This window comes from Mesocricetus auratus, unplaced genomic scaffold, assembly GCF_017639785.1.
Source record: "Mesocricetus auratus isolate SY011 unplaced genomic scaffold, BCM_Maur_2.0 Super-Scaffold_100008, whole genome shotgun sequence".
In the NCBI taxonomy this organism is placed as follows: domain Eukaryota; kingdom Metazoa; phylum Chordata; class Mammalia; order Rodentia; family Cricetidae; genus Mesocricetus; species Mesocricetus auratus.
This window is the reverse complement of record NW_024429192.1, coordinates 33,673,287-33,689,608: the sequence shown is the minus strand read 5'-3', so window position 1 is coordinate 33,689,608 and position 16,322 is coordinate 33,673,287. Positions and strand designations below refer to the sequence as shown.

Here is a 16,322-nt window from a genome sequence, read left to right as displayed (position 1 = left end):
CTGTATACACCATAGTTTTTTTTTTTTTTTTTAAAAAGGCCAGAGACATTATTTGGCAAAGGAAGTGTGGTTCTGTCCCTGACTCTTAGTTGTCTGTTGTCTGGGAGAGATTAACACCAGGCATGAATTTGTGATTACAGACCCCGGGATCAGAGAGTCTGGTGGCCAATTCACTTGGAATTTATAGCAATAGAAATAAATTGTGCTAATTGAAAGATTTTAGACAGGGTTTCTCTGTATTGCTTTGGATAGACCAGGGTGGTCTATCATAGAGATCTGCCTGCTTCTGCCTCCCGAGTGCTAGGATTAAAGGCTTGTGCCACCAACGCCTGGCTCTAATTGAAAGATTTTTGGATAGACACTTTTCCTCACATTTTTATTGTTCTCCAGTGGACAGGCTACAGATGCAACAATTTTAAAGACCTACGAAATTTTTGTCAAGTCTTTGAAGCTGGCCATTTCCACCATTCTACTCATCAACGGATGACTTTCATGACAAACTTGTATTTTAAAAGTTTCATCTCTACATTTAAAAAAAAGCTTCAACTCTCCATTTTACTTGTTAGTATAGGTGTGGGGTGTTATTTTTACCTTTTCACTGGCTAGCAGTATGTTTAACTATCATACTTTTTATTTTTAAATTTGTCCGAGTAACTTGACTATGGAGATTAAAAAAAAAGAAACTGAAAGAAGTTCCATAAAAGAGATGGTAGTGCATTACTATGGAGTGCTTTTTCTGTTGCTTTTCCAAATTCCCAGGTGTTCATAACATGGAATAAGGTGTAGTTCTGGTCTCCTGACTCTTGCAAGGCAAAAAACAAACTGAATGAACAAAAATTCATGTATGTAGATGGCATGAATGTCCTTGTTAAAATAGATGATGGGAATATGCTATACTTTGTGGTCTAGGAAAATTACATTTTATCTAGTGTTTTTGAGGAAAACAGAAGGAAAAGTATATATGTCTGACTGATAACAAATATTCATGCTTTCCTATGTCCTGAGTTTTTTTCTTATTAATCAAAGAAAATCAACTCAATCCCTGGTGTGGTTGTCCTTTAACTTCTGAACCAAAGTGCATTTACAGGGAGCTGTTAAACACTTCTCTTTGATTTCCAATGTTTTGACTCACTTTGACAAAACATGAATGCTTATTTGCTTATACAACATTTCCCCCTTAGACATGTAATAGAGCTTATGTGCTAGAACTTTTTGGGGGCACTTTTTAAATTAAGTTCAGTTTTTCTTGGTACAAAGCATGTGGAGAAAACAGAAATATAAGAGGTAGACTGAACAACCAGCCTTACAATAAACTTGGATGATACTTTAAAAACATTTTATTGGACTTATTCATTTTATTTTATGTGTGTTTTGTCTGCTTATATGTATGCATATGTACCACATGAGTATTTGGTGCATGAAGAGGCCAGGAAAGGGCATCATATCTGCTGGGACTGGAATTAGGGAAGGTTGTGAGCCACCATGTGGGTAGTGTGAACCAAACCTAGTTTCTCTGCAAGAGCCACAAGAGCTTTAAACCACTGAGCCATCTCTTCCCCAACTTAGTTGATTTTAACAACAAAAGGTGAAGTTATTTTAGAGAAGTGTAGTTGATATACTACTTTATTATTGGAGATTAAAGAGTTCACAGGAAACCTAAATTCTGTTTTGTAATCTAGAAAACATTGAAAAGACGAACCCTAAAACAATGTAAGTATGTCATATGTTTGCACCTACTGTTCTGATGGTTGGCAGTTATAACCTATCTTGAGTTTACCCAGAAACACAACATAAAATTATTTCACGTGACTTACAAAGTTAGTTTGACTCTCTTGATTTTATTATGAGCAAAACAAGCTTTTAAACCAGTATGTAATTTTCTTAAGTGTACTTAAGGCATGTCCTAGAGAGTGTTAGATATCTGCTTACCACCTTTCATGCCATAGTGACTTTTTGGAGCTACAGTTCCACAATTATAAAAGAGTGAGATACAGTGGATATGTTACTTCTAACGAACTCAGAATAGTACAGATGTATTTTCTTATCAGCAACTTATAAAGAATCTGGAAAATCCCTGAATTATAATTTATTAAAAATTTTGCAATGGACAGTGATGGTCTAAAGATTTGTTAGAACAGTTGATATTGTGTATGTGCCGTATGTGTATAAACTACCTCTGTAATACATAATTTCATTCATCTGAATCTCATAAAATATTTGCCAGTATAAAATCACTACAAAAATATAGTGATATGTGTGAATTTAGGCCTAGACCTCAGAGTCTGTAATTATTTAAAAAAATTACAACTATGTTTCATATACAGAATTATTAAAGTTCTAAACAATAACTAGAAGTATATACTTAAAAGTAAATTACAATAATATACTTGCATACAATAGTACAAAACGTCACAAATTGAACCACCAAAACTGTAACTTTTATTTGGTAATAGATATTTTAATAAACAGGCTTTCTCCATCTGTAAGACCCTGATAATGCCTTTTAGGAAATCATAGAAAAATAAAATACAATAATTACCAATTTGTACTTTGTACAAAAATCTTTCTATGTTGCTCAGCAGGTTGTTTTGCCAAACTCCATATTCTTTCAGCAAATAGATGACATACATAATGCAATTTACCATAAACAATCCCTCATATTGAGAACTGGACATTCCATTCTATAACACTATTATCTTGTATGCATGCCAGCACGTGAAAATGTACATGAAATAGTATGGTAGATTTTTATAAGATGAAAATAGTACCACTTTCCAATCAATCTGAACTACTTCAGTACTGTGATCAAGTAGATAGGTAGTAGGTGGGATTGCAGTTTGAGTCATGTGATTTCACTGCGTTTGTGTCTCTACTATAGTGTAATTACAACAAAAAAGGAAACATAGACAATATAAGCAACGTGGGAGGAAACATACATGCTCTAAATAGTGATATGATTCCAACCTGAGAAAACATAATGTGGTACTATCCTTCCTTATTTTCACAAATAGACCTATACTCTCTTGCAAGAATAGATGGCTATAATGCTAACATTTGATAATAAATAGCTTCAAGTCAGTTTACAAAGACCTCACAAGTCTTTAACATATGGAAGGAAAATATTTTGGCTGCAGTTTTTTTATTAGTCAAATATAATCTCTGTGACGGATTAAATAAGTCATTCTAGACGGATGTTATCTAGGCATTTTATAGAAATACACTATTTAGCTGGGATGTGGGGACACATGCCCTCAATACCAGTACTTGGGAGGCAGAGGCAGGTGGATCTCTGGGAGTCTGAGACCTATCTGGTATACAAAATGAGTTCTATGACAGCCAGGAGCGTCACACAAAGAAACCCTGTCTCTAAAAACAAAAATCCAAACAAACAAAAGAAGTACATAATTTAGTATTTTTTTTAGGATTTGTGTCACAAAGACTTTCATACTTAATATTTTGAGTTCATTGAAATGTCTACCATTTAAAATTTGAGGTGGCCATTTAAATATCTAAAGTGTTTAAGCAGTTAAACATTTACTGTATATTTACATATTTATATTTTGGTTATGCTAGAATAGCAAAAATCAGGAGAACAATCTTATCCTATTATCCACAATCTAATTTCACATAAAGCCCAATGAAGAAATATGCATCTTCAAATTCCCACCCATCAGATACAGCTTATCCAGCAATGAAGTACCAAACACTATTTTTTACAAGAAAAAAAACATATTAAGTTTGGTGGAACAATGAGCAAAACAATTTATATTGCCCTTGTACTTCTAAATGGCAAAATATTTTAATGTTTTCTACCTGGAAACAAAAGTAATTTGTCTTACAAGGTTAATAGATGCACACTTGTTGTTTTCTTTTTAAAGTTTAGATGGGAGATTAAACCCCTCCAAAATAGGATTTTGAAAATATTGACAACCTAAATAAATGCTATGCCTCTTTCAAAACTAAACTAATTTTAATTTTCATAGCTTTTCAAGTAGGATATATGCCAAACTTTTCTGCCATGTACTCTGTACCATGTAAGCAAAAGTAAGAAAACAAGAAATACTCATACCCTTAAGAAGGCCTCAACTTTCATGATTTGGATAGAAAACACTTATTAGAATCCTTGAAAAACAAAGTGTTAGATCTTCTAATAAGATATCTTAAAATATTTGAGGAAGAGGCCTTTGAGATATTTTATAAGTTTCCTCACTATTTATTATACCTAAAGCTCAATCACATCCGTGTTTGAAAATTATATATACTCACTTCTACTTAAACAACTGCATATCTCTTTTTCAACCTACACTTCCTTCCCAACCCTGACATTGACTTTTCTTGCTCAAATCAAACTACTCACAAAGCAACATCTTTGTGTTTCTACTGCAGATCTACCAGTCTAACTGCATAGTGCATAATCCCTTCCCTTGCAGCGGGGTTCTGTGTACCTGGTCCTTTTAAAAGTAACCTTTATACTTTGCTTGAATACCAACAAACTGTCTACCTCTGCAGCCTTTTTCTGTAATTATCTTCTCTCCTGCATAATCAGTTTCCAGTCTGCCAGATCACTCTTATTAGTATGTAAATATGCTTTAACATCCTTCATCTAAACAAAACCAAAAAACAAAACCCAGAACTCTCTTGACCCCAGAGCTCCTTTGCTACACTCCTGTTTCTCTTGATTTCTTTCACAACAAATACTTTTGAAGGCTTGTTTACAGATTCTGATTCCATTTTGTATTTCTCTTCTCAGTCTGTTCCAGGCAGGTTTTGACTTCACTGTTTCAAAGAGACTGTCCTCAGTAAGAACTTCAAAGAGAACATTCTGGACAAAGTTGCCATATCCAATGACCATTACTTCGTTGTGATCTTGACTGTTTTTCTTTTCTTTTAGATTTATTTTTGTTATTTTTAACTTTGTATGGATGTATCTCTGAGTATGTACACATGTGTAGGAATGCCTCCAGAGGCCAGAAGAGGGCATCAGATCCTCTGGAGCTACAACGAGAGGTAACTGTTGTAGGCTCCTGCATGTTGTGCTAAAACCAAACTTAGGTCCTCTGCAGGAGCAGCATACTCTGTTAAGCCGTCTCTCTAGTCCTGATCTTGACTTAAAAGCACCCATTCAACTGCATTTCTCTATTCTGTACCTTACCTTTTGCTTCTCGGTTTACTTTATTCATGTCTTGTTCTCTGCCTAACCCCTAAAAATACTGGATTAAAAAAAAAACTCAATCCTAGGCATACATTTATTCCTGATTCCTGGTTGTAAAGTGTAAATATAGATATGTAGACTAATAAATTTCAACAACTTAACAACTCTTTTGAACTCTCATATACAATGGTTTAAGATTTTGTTTGTATGTGCACACTCGTGTGTGCCTGTACACACGCATGTGTGTGTATGTGCACACACGTGTGTGTGCCTGTGCATGTAGAGGTCAGATGACAAAACAGATGTCCTTCCTTGTTTGCTGTACACCATTATGTTGAGACAGGCCTTTCGTGGACCTGGAACCTACAGCTAAACTGGCTGACCAGCGAGCCTCAGGCAACTGTGGGATTACAAGAGTGCCATGCTGTTAGGTTTTTTAAAACGGGGATTCTTGGGCTTTAACTCATGTCATCAAGCTTTCAAGTAAAGCAGTCTATAGCTGAGTTATCTCCCCAGATGTCAGCTGCCTACATAATAGTGCCACTTGAATATCTACTGTTTATTTCTGAAATCATGTAGCCAAAAACAAATTTGATTTCCCCCTCCAAAGCTCCTATATCACTACAACTAAAGCAATTTCTGGTTCCCTAAATGCAAATTTAGTTTTGGCTTTTCTGTCTTCTTCATCCCTCATTCCCAATCCCAACCCCAATTATTGATGAATAACCTGATTTTAAATCATCCAAAACTCATCCACTTGTCTCTGTCTTCAGCTTGTCTATTTAACAAGAGCTACTACTTTTTATTAAACCACTGCAGTCTTGTTCATGCTCTTTGATTCTATATTTTTCCATCACTACTATGTATGGCTCTCTGTGTTCTCACACACTCCAAATTCTCGACCTTTAGCTGCTCTTTCTATTTGTAACTTTGTTTTTTGTTTTTTTCGAGACAGGGTTTCTCTGTATTGTTTTGGAGGCTATCCTGGAATTCACTCTGTAGACCAGGCTGGCCTCGAACTCACAGAGATCCACCTGCCTCTGTCTCCCAAGTGCTGGAATTAAAGGCATGTGTCACCAATGCCCGGCTTGTAACTTTGTTCTTGCTCCTCTCATGGATGTTACTTTCAATTTTCCAGATTGCAGTTTAGTATCATATCTGTACTAATTTATTTTACCACTAGTGTGAAGTCACTTGCAACCGTGATGTGTATATAACATGATTATCAGTATAATGCATGGCTATTACTGTGTGTCTTTACTACTAAAATGTCAATTTCACAATATTGGACATTGTAGGGGTGAGCTCACAATATAGTCCACACCCCAAAAGGTACTGGCACAGGTTTGAATAAAAGAAAGCGAAAGATAAAGTAAGCCCTCTATTGGAAGCCTGCCACCTTTCAGCTTGTGTGTAAGTTCTTTCTCTGGTAAATAAATATGTTACATATTGCATTGACCTCCCTGGTAAGCTGGTACCAGGAGTGGCCAAAAGCCCATGCCTTCACAGAGGTGAAACATCTGCAGCTTGTCTTGGCCATCATTAACCCTTATTGTGTTGTTGGATAAAAAAAACATATTTAAAATGAAACTGTATGTAAGCATGTGTACTTACTTTAAAGTTGAGGACTTTTACAGTTTCTGACCAGTAGGCTGACATAATTTCCTTTATTTTGTTGTTGTCTTAAACATTACATAGTATAAATAAGATAAATGTTTAGACAAATTATGTTATGATCATTTACATTAAATTATAGAGTGGTTAAGCTTGTGAACTAGGAAAATGGAATGTCTTGATTGTTCAGAAGGTTTTACAACTTGGAAGAAAAAAAAGAGATTATATGAAATGGAATAGTTTTTACTTTTGCTTTAACATCTTATTCACTGAAACTTTAAACATCAAATAAACATAAGTAAAAATGACTGAAAAATTAAACATTGCTATCCTAAATTCACTAAGTAAATTGTGGACTTCCTTTTTATTTTTTCTTATGGAGAAAGTAAAACAATTTGTTTTTTCTAACTACCTTATAGGATATCTGGCTAGTGTGAGATAAAAGAAGAACAATTTGACAAAGGAAAAAGAAATTCTAGCTACTGTAATGACATTTGGTATCAACTTTTTGAGAATTGGAAAGTTACTAACATTATGGAATTGAATGAAAATATAAAACATGCAACTATACTCCAAGTGCACAATTCTGTACTTTAAGCACCTAGGGACAGTGGGTGGAGGATCCTGAAGCCAGCCTGGGCTACTAAGTGACACTCTATTTTAAAAATGAACAAATAAAACAAAGGACTCATTTAAAATCCAAACTCCAAGGAGTGGCTCTGAAAGCAACTGGGGAAATGAAGAATATAAGCTTTTAAAGTTCGAGCGTGATGCAAAAAAAAAAAGTGTCACATAAAATTTATATGAAGATAATGAATTTTAAAAACATTTAATATTTTGTAAAATAGACATAACTGCTTGAAAGTATGTTCATAGTAAACTCTTTCATCTCAGTTCTTCAGTGTCTTTTAGGTAGTTTTAAATTTAATGACAGATGTAAAAATCCATGAATTGGATAATTCATTTACACATGTAAAATATTTTGAAAGTCACACTTAATGAATTATTATTTTAAAAATATTTTGCTTACGTTTCTTAGGAATCAAAAGCGTTACTAAAAGAACATTCAGATACAACCACACCTTCTAGTGTGTTTTTAAAAAATAGTTGTTTAATTTGGGTGTTTCCATAAGATTTTTTCTAGTTTAATGTCAATATATATTTTCACAAAAATGAGTAGAATTATTTACATTATATATTCACATCCTCACAATGCATTTGTTTCAAAATTGCCAGTGAGAACAACATGACATAATGTTAACCGCTTCTTTTCTGATAGTTTTCTTCTTAAATCAAGTAACCACTTTAACATAAGCCATTAATTTTACTACCTTTTGGTCTGTAATATTCTGTATTAAAGTTAGACTTAATGGTTGTGATCTTCCATGTATGCTGCTATTACAAGTATAGCTAACATTTTAGCAAGCATTGCTAGTTAAAAATTTCCACTTCAAAACAAAATTTAAGCTGTTGATACTTTCCTTGCACATAAAGTGAAAACTACGCGACTGGAAAAATTCTCCCAAATGCATTTATATTCCACATACAGGTTTTCAATGTCACAGTTTGATGGGGAGTCATGTTAGTGAAATGAATAATATGATATCAGACATGAAAACATTCAGTGACCTTTAAAATCAAGTGTTCTTTACATCATTTCTATGACTATTGCTCTAATATTGTGCCCCTCTCCCCTAAAATGCTCCAATTTCAAGTTTTACTTATATTTTTTCCACTCTCAAAGGACTAATTAAAAACAAAGTTGAACAGAAGCTCCATGTTTTTATAAAAAAGAAAAATGAGCATTTTGCATAGTATCAATGTATTAATATAATTTTCCTTCAAGAACTATATATATCTCAGGAAGAGAGAACACATTAAATTAAAAACTCAAATGAAAAACATTAATTTATACATTAAACTTTGCTCTCTATGTAGTGCAGAAAAATTTAAAAGCCTCATTATTCACTTATTGTCTGTAATATTCAGTATTGCCTCAACAATACTTTGAGTGTATATGGCAACGGTATTTCTAGATAATAGTGAATATGGGAACAAGTTGGATTTAACAATGATCACGTCAACCACTTTGATGGGAAAATAGCTCATTCATTTACAAATTCCTTAGCATGTGAGTGGCTACTGGTTTTTATTTTCTTAGAGTTTCAAAAGACCTTATTTTAAGTAGATTTAGTAAAGGAAAACAAATATACGACAACAAATAAAGCACTCCCAGTTAACAATTCATCATGGATTTGATAGTAACATCTACAGTTCAGGATTACTAGGAAAGAACGTTACTACCCCTGTCAAACTGAGGCAATAGAATTAATAGTGTTCCAGCCTTTCAGATTGAATGAAGATATATTTAAATGAAAAATATGTTAAAGAAAGTTCTTTCTAAAACACAAACAGCCAATTCTACAAATAACTCAATGTTGAAAAGATTTATGCCATCCCAAAAGCAGCAGACCATTGCAGATAAAACCTTGGAACTTTGTGATTTGTCTTTAGGAACTGGCTTTTTTTCATCCGACATATCATGGTTTCAAACACTTAAAAACGATATTGTCTCTTTCTAGAACAGAGAACAAGAAGAGTGTCTTACATAGGAACTACAGACATGAACAGACTTGTACTGAAATGCTGCCAGCATCCAGGGGAGTAACTCAATGGTAGAGTGCTTGCCTTCCATGACAAGGCCTTGTTCTTGAGTAACAGCACAAAAACACAAACAATAACAGCTCATGTCAATATTGCTTCATACTTAAGCTCATGTTTAGCTCATGAAAACAATTATGACTGACTGAATATAAAATCTGAACAGGATATATGGAAAACAATGATTCTTATGATCCCAGAGTTTTCTTTATAATCATGTACCACGGGAAGACAACATTGGATCTTCCTTTCAATGAGGACTATTGACATGGAGATCCTGGTGTCAATTGCTTAGGGATCCTAGAGTAGCTAGCATTCATATTCACTATTTGATTTGATAACACACCAACTTAAAATGCTATTGTGACACAGATCACTAGAAGATGAATATGATACAGATGCATGGGTAAGGACAGATATGTTACTTGAGAAGATTCATATTGATTGAATTTGCAACTTGTGGGATAAATGTTTGGTTAACCTGTACCTTATTTGCTCATACAAAACTAGAAACAATTTGCCCTGAGGATGAATGTGGATCAATGGTACAACACTTCCCTAGTATGCAAAACTCTGTATTATATTTAAGCATTATCCTTTATCATGTTTGGACAGGTAATATTTTTTCAGTGGCTTTGTATTCGTCAAAAAAATGGCTGTACTTAAGGGTCGGAGGATTAAGAAAATTTATCTTAATATGAAACAAATCAAAGATTCTGGATTTTGAAGAAAAGATGGAAATGTGACTAATGGGTATAACACTTTAATAAAGGAAATTGTTTTGTTTATAAAAATGATTTCATTAGAAAAGTTTTAAATATAATAAAGAAGTGACTTGACAACACTGAGGTGCACAAGTATTGTAGTTGTCAGATTCTTGTGGAAAATTGAAGTTCATTTACAAGTCCTTTATCTTCCTTTAGCATCGAAGTTCTCTTAACTTACGTGCTTCATTTTAAAATGCAGTAACTTGAAAAGCTAAACTTTTAGATATATTCTATGATTTCAAAAGGGAAATCTGCCAATCAAACAGAAAACACTTGATCCAAGAAACAAGAGCTCAAGCCAAGTTATAAAGATGCTCACAATAATTTAACCTAATGATAATTTGAATCTAACTACTAGTCAGTAAAAGAGGTTAGTTAAATTACATGTGGATTATCTGTGACTTTAGACCTTTTCAACTTTATTCCCAGGAGTCATATGTTTCATGTCATATCTCTGTATAACAAACCCTCCTGTTTTTCCCATAAATCTTTAAAACATCTAAGCCTTATCTTTAAAGGGAACAGTAAGATGAAGGTGGGATATTTGTTTTTATGCAATGTAAGATTTTTCTTCCATTTGGCTCTGTTTAGTCTAGTCATGGTCAATCACTTATTTCCCCGGTTAATGGATCCTGCTGGAAAGGATTTTATGAAAGCTTTGAAGTTCATACTATCACATCTGCTAGAAAAATTAGCTCAGGTAAGAGATTAGTTTCAGGTTTGATTTGAAAAAAAAAAACCGATGTTTTACAGGCTATCTGAAGAATGAGTTCATATATGGACTGACTTTGATGAGACTATCTTACAGAACCCACAAGCATGAATCCCTCTACAAAACAGAGTAATGGATGTTTGGGAAGAATTTTAAGAGATTCCAAGGTTCAAAAAATATCTTTCTGACAGGAATTGAAAATGCACTTCACATTTGACTAGCTCCTGTTTGTTTAGTCTTATTCTATAGCAAGATCTAACCCTCATGATAGTTAGCATAGCATAATGTAAGGAGGCTCCAATCTCTAAAATTTAAACTTGGGGATTAATAGCAACCAATAACTGTACTTAAATTCATTTTTGTGAAAAATAATTATATGTATGGGAGACATGTTGTTTTCTTCAACTACAGTAAATAAAATTTATACTTTCCTGAACATTATAAAAAAATGAGAAAGGACTTTGGAAATGTTGATTATAAAAGAAAAAGTTATGTGACTTGGTCACGTGAAGGTCAAAAGAACATGCCCAATTGTACCCACTTTACTCCTCTACTGTTTAACAAAGTGTCAAATACGTTTTAATTAATTAGTTATGAACATGAGTTTCTTGACTTCATGAAATTCAAGTTGTGAAAGTTAAGGGGACCAGAATATAAGAACTGATGCATCTTCTGTAAAACTCTTTTACATATAAAGACACAGATCAGATCCTCTATAAGGTAGCATTAGATTATTAAAATACTAATTTCTTTTTATGTAATACTAGACTTGATAAGCTGAAGATGCAGAAACAACCGTCCATTTTGAATTTCTTTCCTTTGTGTTTAATTTTCTATTAAGCAAAGTCAGATCCACACCTTCTAACTTGAAGGACTCCCATTTGTATGCTAAGACATATTAAAAGTATAATCTTTCTCAACCTACCCTGCCATTCAGCCCCTTCCACAAAAATTTACAAAGCTTTTTAGACTTGCTGTGCTTCGCTATACTGATATAATGAATATATTGATAGAACCTGTGATAGAAATAAACCAAGAGATTGGATGGGGGATTTAAACAAAAAACAGAGGCCTGAAAAATTTAATAAAGGAATAAAAAACAATGCTAGTAAAAACCTTGAGATGAGAGTTTAACAGACTTTCTCCCAGCGTGTAAATTTAATAGAGAAAGATATCAAACAGACGTTTAGAACATAGGTTGAATGATGTGCAATTTCCTCTTCCCTATCACTGTCATAGAGGACTTTACAAAAAACTTTACTTTTCACAGATTAAATTTTTCTATTATGGGCTGTGAGAGGCTTTATAGTCATGGTTGGAAGGCTCTCTCTCTCTCTCTCTCTCTCTCTCTCTCTCTCTCTCTCTGTTTTTCGATACAGGGTTTCTCTGTATTGTTTTGGAGGCTATCCTGGAACTGGCGCTGTAGACTAGGCTGGCCTCGAACTCACAGAGATCCGCCTGCCTCTGCCTCCTGAGTGCTGGAATTAAAGGCATGCGCCACCAATGCCCGGCTGGACGGCTCTCTTATTTAGTTTGTAGCTGGGAAGATTTTAAGGAGTGATAAACAGTGATAAATGTCTTATTAGAGCATGCACAACACATTTATCAGCCATTATTGGGCAACTTTGCAAGCTTTCTATAATTCTTCCTTCTGTTACACTGTCATCATTTCAGATACTTTTAAAGTGGTTGATTGAAATACACCATCTTTGTTTTTAATTGTACTTTTTTATACACCTTTTTTGGCTATAGACAAGAAGTTGACTTTGAGAAAATAAAAAATTTACATGTTCTGATTTTCAAAATTCTAAGAACTCACTCATTTGAATCAATTACATTTTCTTAAAAGCAAGTGCATAATGTATATCTTAGTTATAAGAGATTACTCCTAACTATAATTATGAAAGCCATTAGCTTATTTTGGGGTAATTTTTTATAATTGTATGTATCAAATTAATTTAGTTATTGAACATAGGTATCAGTAAATCTCAGAATGTTTCATAATATATTGCCAAATGCATTTGGGCATTTTAACCATTTATATTCCCAGATCTTAATTCTTCTTGGATTATAGGGTATGTGACCATTAGGCAGCAAATAAATAGCTATTCTTGTATTTTAATATTTCCGTTTAAGTTTGCACACATTTCTGCTTTTTTCTGCCTACCATGAAGTTCACAATCACACAGGACAGTATCATGATCATAGCTTGGTAAGTTATAAACTTAATTTTACAAAACTTGCAAGATATGGGGGTAGAGAATAGAAAGATGATGTTTTAATAAATCAGGAAAGACATATGATAGAAATGGAAATTAACTAGAATTGCATCATAAGAATTTTAAAAGAGAAGAATATTAACAGATTTTTAAATCTTGCCATCACCAAATGGAAATCCCACAGAATTTCAATGACTACTATAGAATTTATTTCATCAAGGCATACAGATGCTGCAGACAGAGTCCTACGATGGACAGTATTATTCTATTTATTATTTTTCTAAATACCCTTTTTGTTGTATTATAAAAATAAATATATATGATTAATAAATTTAATCATCTGTTTACATCTGTTCTCACTTAATAGATAATCACAGATAAATATGGAAATTTTGTATTTCCCCTAAATATATATCCAGATTTGTGTAAATGTATCAAGCAAACTGCAGAGAGTTTATGAGTGATGCACGGTCATGCATGTAGGTGGCTAGGAAATGTTACTAGCTGTTTCTGACACACTTACTTAAAAAGGCCTGGAATTCCACTCTTTCCTTCTGTAGAGTTAAGGAATGTTCTAAAGACATCTTTTATCTCTATACATGCTTTCTTTGAAATGAGAAAAATTACGCTGCAAAAGGAGGAAAAATTCAGGAAGATAAATCAGCTAAAGAAATCATGTAGCAGGATCTTACAAACAAGAGTAAAAGGAAAAGTGAAGATCCCTAAATAGGCAAAGTTTTATACTCTCTCAGTACAGTTTAGGTAGGAATTTGGGGATGTGGAGAGGGTACTTTTGTCTCTGACATCAATTTAAAAATATTACACTAAATCCGCATCTTTATACACAGAATCTGCATTTCCCCCCTCAATAACCAGCTTATTCTTCACTCATCATGACGGTAATTTTTGTAGTTTCATGGGGAGCACATGATTTTACTGTTTGTTTAAAAAGGAGCACTATTTTGATAAGCTGACAAATTCACTGGAAAAATATATTTGCTTGTTTTTTTCTGGGAGCCCCAGAGAAGATTATGATAACATGGCTCATATGTGTTCTTATTTTCATATATTATGATGGACCAAGGATTACATTATATATGCATATATATATATATATGCTTAAATGTGAGATCTATTTATATCATGCCTATGGTAGCCATACTAATTTCTGAGAAGATTTGGAAAACAGCTCAGAGTGTTCCTGTAACTTTTTTTGTGAACAAAATATTGGAATTGTTGGAAAATACACCAGTTATCAATCAACTAGATGTGTTTATTACCTTTGGCCACTGCAAGCTATCTTAAATTTAGTAAATCATTTCCCATGTAGTCTATGGATACTATGTTAGACTTTTTATTTAAAAATGTTTCATTGTGAACAATTAGCCTTCTCAATGCTTTGATAATTGTTTTTCAAACTTGTGAAGATGAATCCAAGGGAACAGCCATAGGTTTACTCCATGTGTCTGTCTGTGAAAACTATCAGAGTAGTGGACTCACTCTTGGTCTCTCCAAGGGTGATTCTTGTAACATACTAGAGTAATACAGTATAGTTAGTAAAAAATTAGAGGGGGAAAAGCCTCTAAACAACCACCTACTATGAAATGTGTAGAACCCTATAAAGTTAATTTAAAAATATAGACAAACCCAGCCTTAGAATATTTAAAAGCACAGTATTTTTGTTCATCTCCCTCCCCAACAATGCCCTTCATACTGTAGTCACACCCAACACAAATGCACTACATGGAATCATTGATCATTTCTGCAAATCGTTGTAACAACATCAGGCACCAACAGTTAAGTTATTAAAAATAAAACAACAGCACAACCCGTAGCATTGAGTAAAACTATCGAAAAAGAAGCATGTCAAGTTGGAAGCTACTCAATCACAAAACATCGAAGAATGGTCAACTATTTCTTCCTATCTACCATCAAACTCTACACACATCTTTGAAGATGCCACACCTGGAAAAATTCCTTTAGGTTAAGTCCATGAACACTTCCCAAACATTTCTATACAAAGTTACACATTCATGCTGAGTTATTTATCATTATGTAGTGATAATCTGCAGTGGGCCAGAGTTTCATTTGCAGGCTATTCAGAGAGGACCTGTGTAGCAGGATATCGAAATCCAGGGTGGAAGCGTAAACGTAAGATGTGCAGCCATAGTCTGAACAGGAGACTGTGGGTTGTGAAGGGATGTCTGGAGAATCAGAAGAATGAGTCGTAGAGGGTATGTCTTTCTTTGTAGAAATGCTGAGGCACAAAATACAGGTGTTTATAGTATTTTCATACATGAAATCCCTTCTCCTGTATGTGCATCATATGTAAACGTAAAGTCTGTATGCTGCTGACTATTCGTCTCTGGTGTCCAATGAGGATGACTCCAATTCGTCTAATGTCACTAAGAGAGTATGAAGACAGAGAGAAGGGAGAAGAGGCAGAGAGGAACGGATGTGGAGGAGAAAGAGAGAGAAATTTTGAGCATATGGATTTAATAAATACAAGTCAGAGAAAATGAATACTTACCTATGTTAAATATATACCATGTTACATTTGACAAAAAATGTGTTGGTTAATTGTTAAGTAGTCATATAATTGAATATCAAAATTTTATATTTTCTTTCTCCCTTGTTTCATAAAATATACTTCATAAAATATATGAAGAAAAGTTTCATATCTAGATAGAATGTTTACATTTCTATAGGCATAAGGCTATCTATAATTCAAGTAGTTATATAAACTTGCAACAGTTATAGACAATGCAGAGTATGTAGGGTAGAGGTATAATATGGGCATGAAAATGATAATCAAAAGTTAGCAATTTTGTGAAGATAAAGTGGAAATATATGTATTCTAAAACCCTACAGTAACTGCACTTCTGTGCTTAAGAGGTACACGAAAATGAATACAAAAATCACACAATGCAAAAATGCTTGTACTAATGCAATTTAAAAAACAGTGAGACGTTAAGAAAATCTCACACAGTAGCCTACACTGATGAACCAGATTTATAGGCATGAACACAAATGAATCTCAAATATTGGGTGAAAAAAGCAGGAACAATGCATAATCTCTTACATGAATTTTAAAATTCATATGAAATATGTAAATAAGGCATGTACAGAATAATAAGCACTACAGAATAGTAACAACCTTGAGATGGGGGTGGGAGATATGATAGAAGTGGGCTACA

The 16,322-nt window shown here is 33.6% G+C and overlaps 1 protein-coding gene across 2 annotated transcripts in view; it reads right to left on the bottom strand.

The window, feature by feature from the left end:
• Positions 1 to 2,416: 2,416 nt before the first annotated feature.
• Positions 2,417 to 16,322, bottom strand: part of Epha6 (EPH receptor A6) — an 863,593-nt gene continuing 849,687 nt past the window's right edge. For both annotated transcript variants that reach the window (XM_040750609.1, XM_040750610.1), the window contains one exon: positions 2,417 to 15,530. In XM_040750609.1, coding sequence (XP_040606543.1) covers positions 15,416 to 15,530 — 115 coding nt within the window. In that variant the 3' untranslated portion in view covers positions 2,417 to 15,415. The remainder of the gene's footprint in view (positions 15,531 to 16,322) is intronic.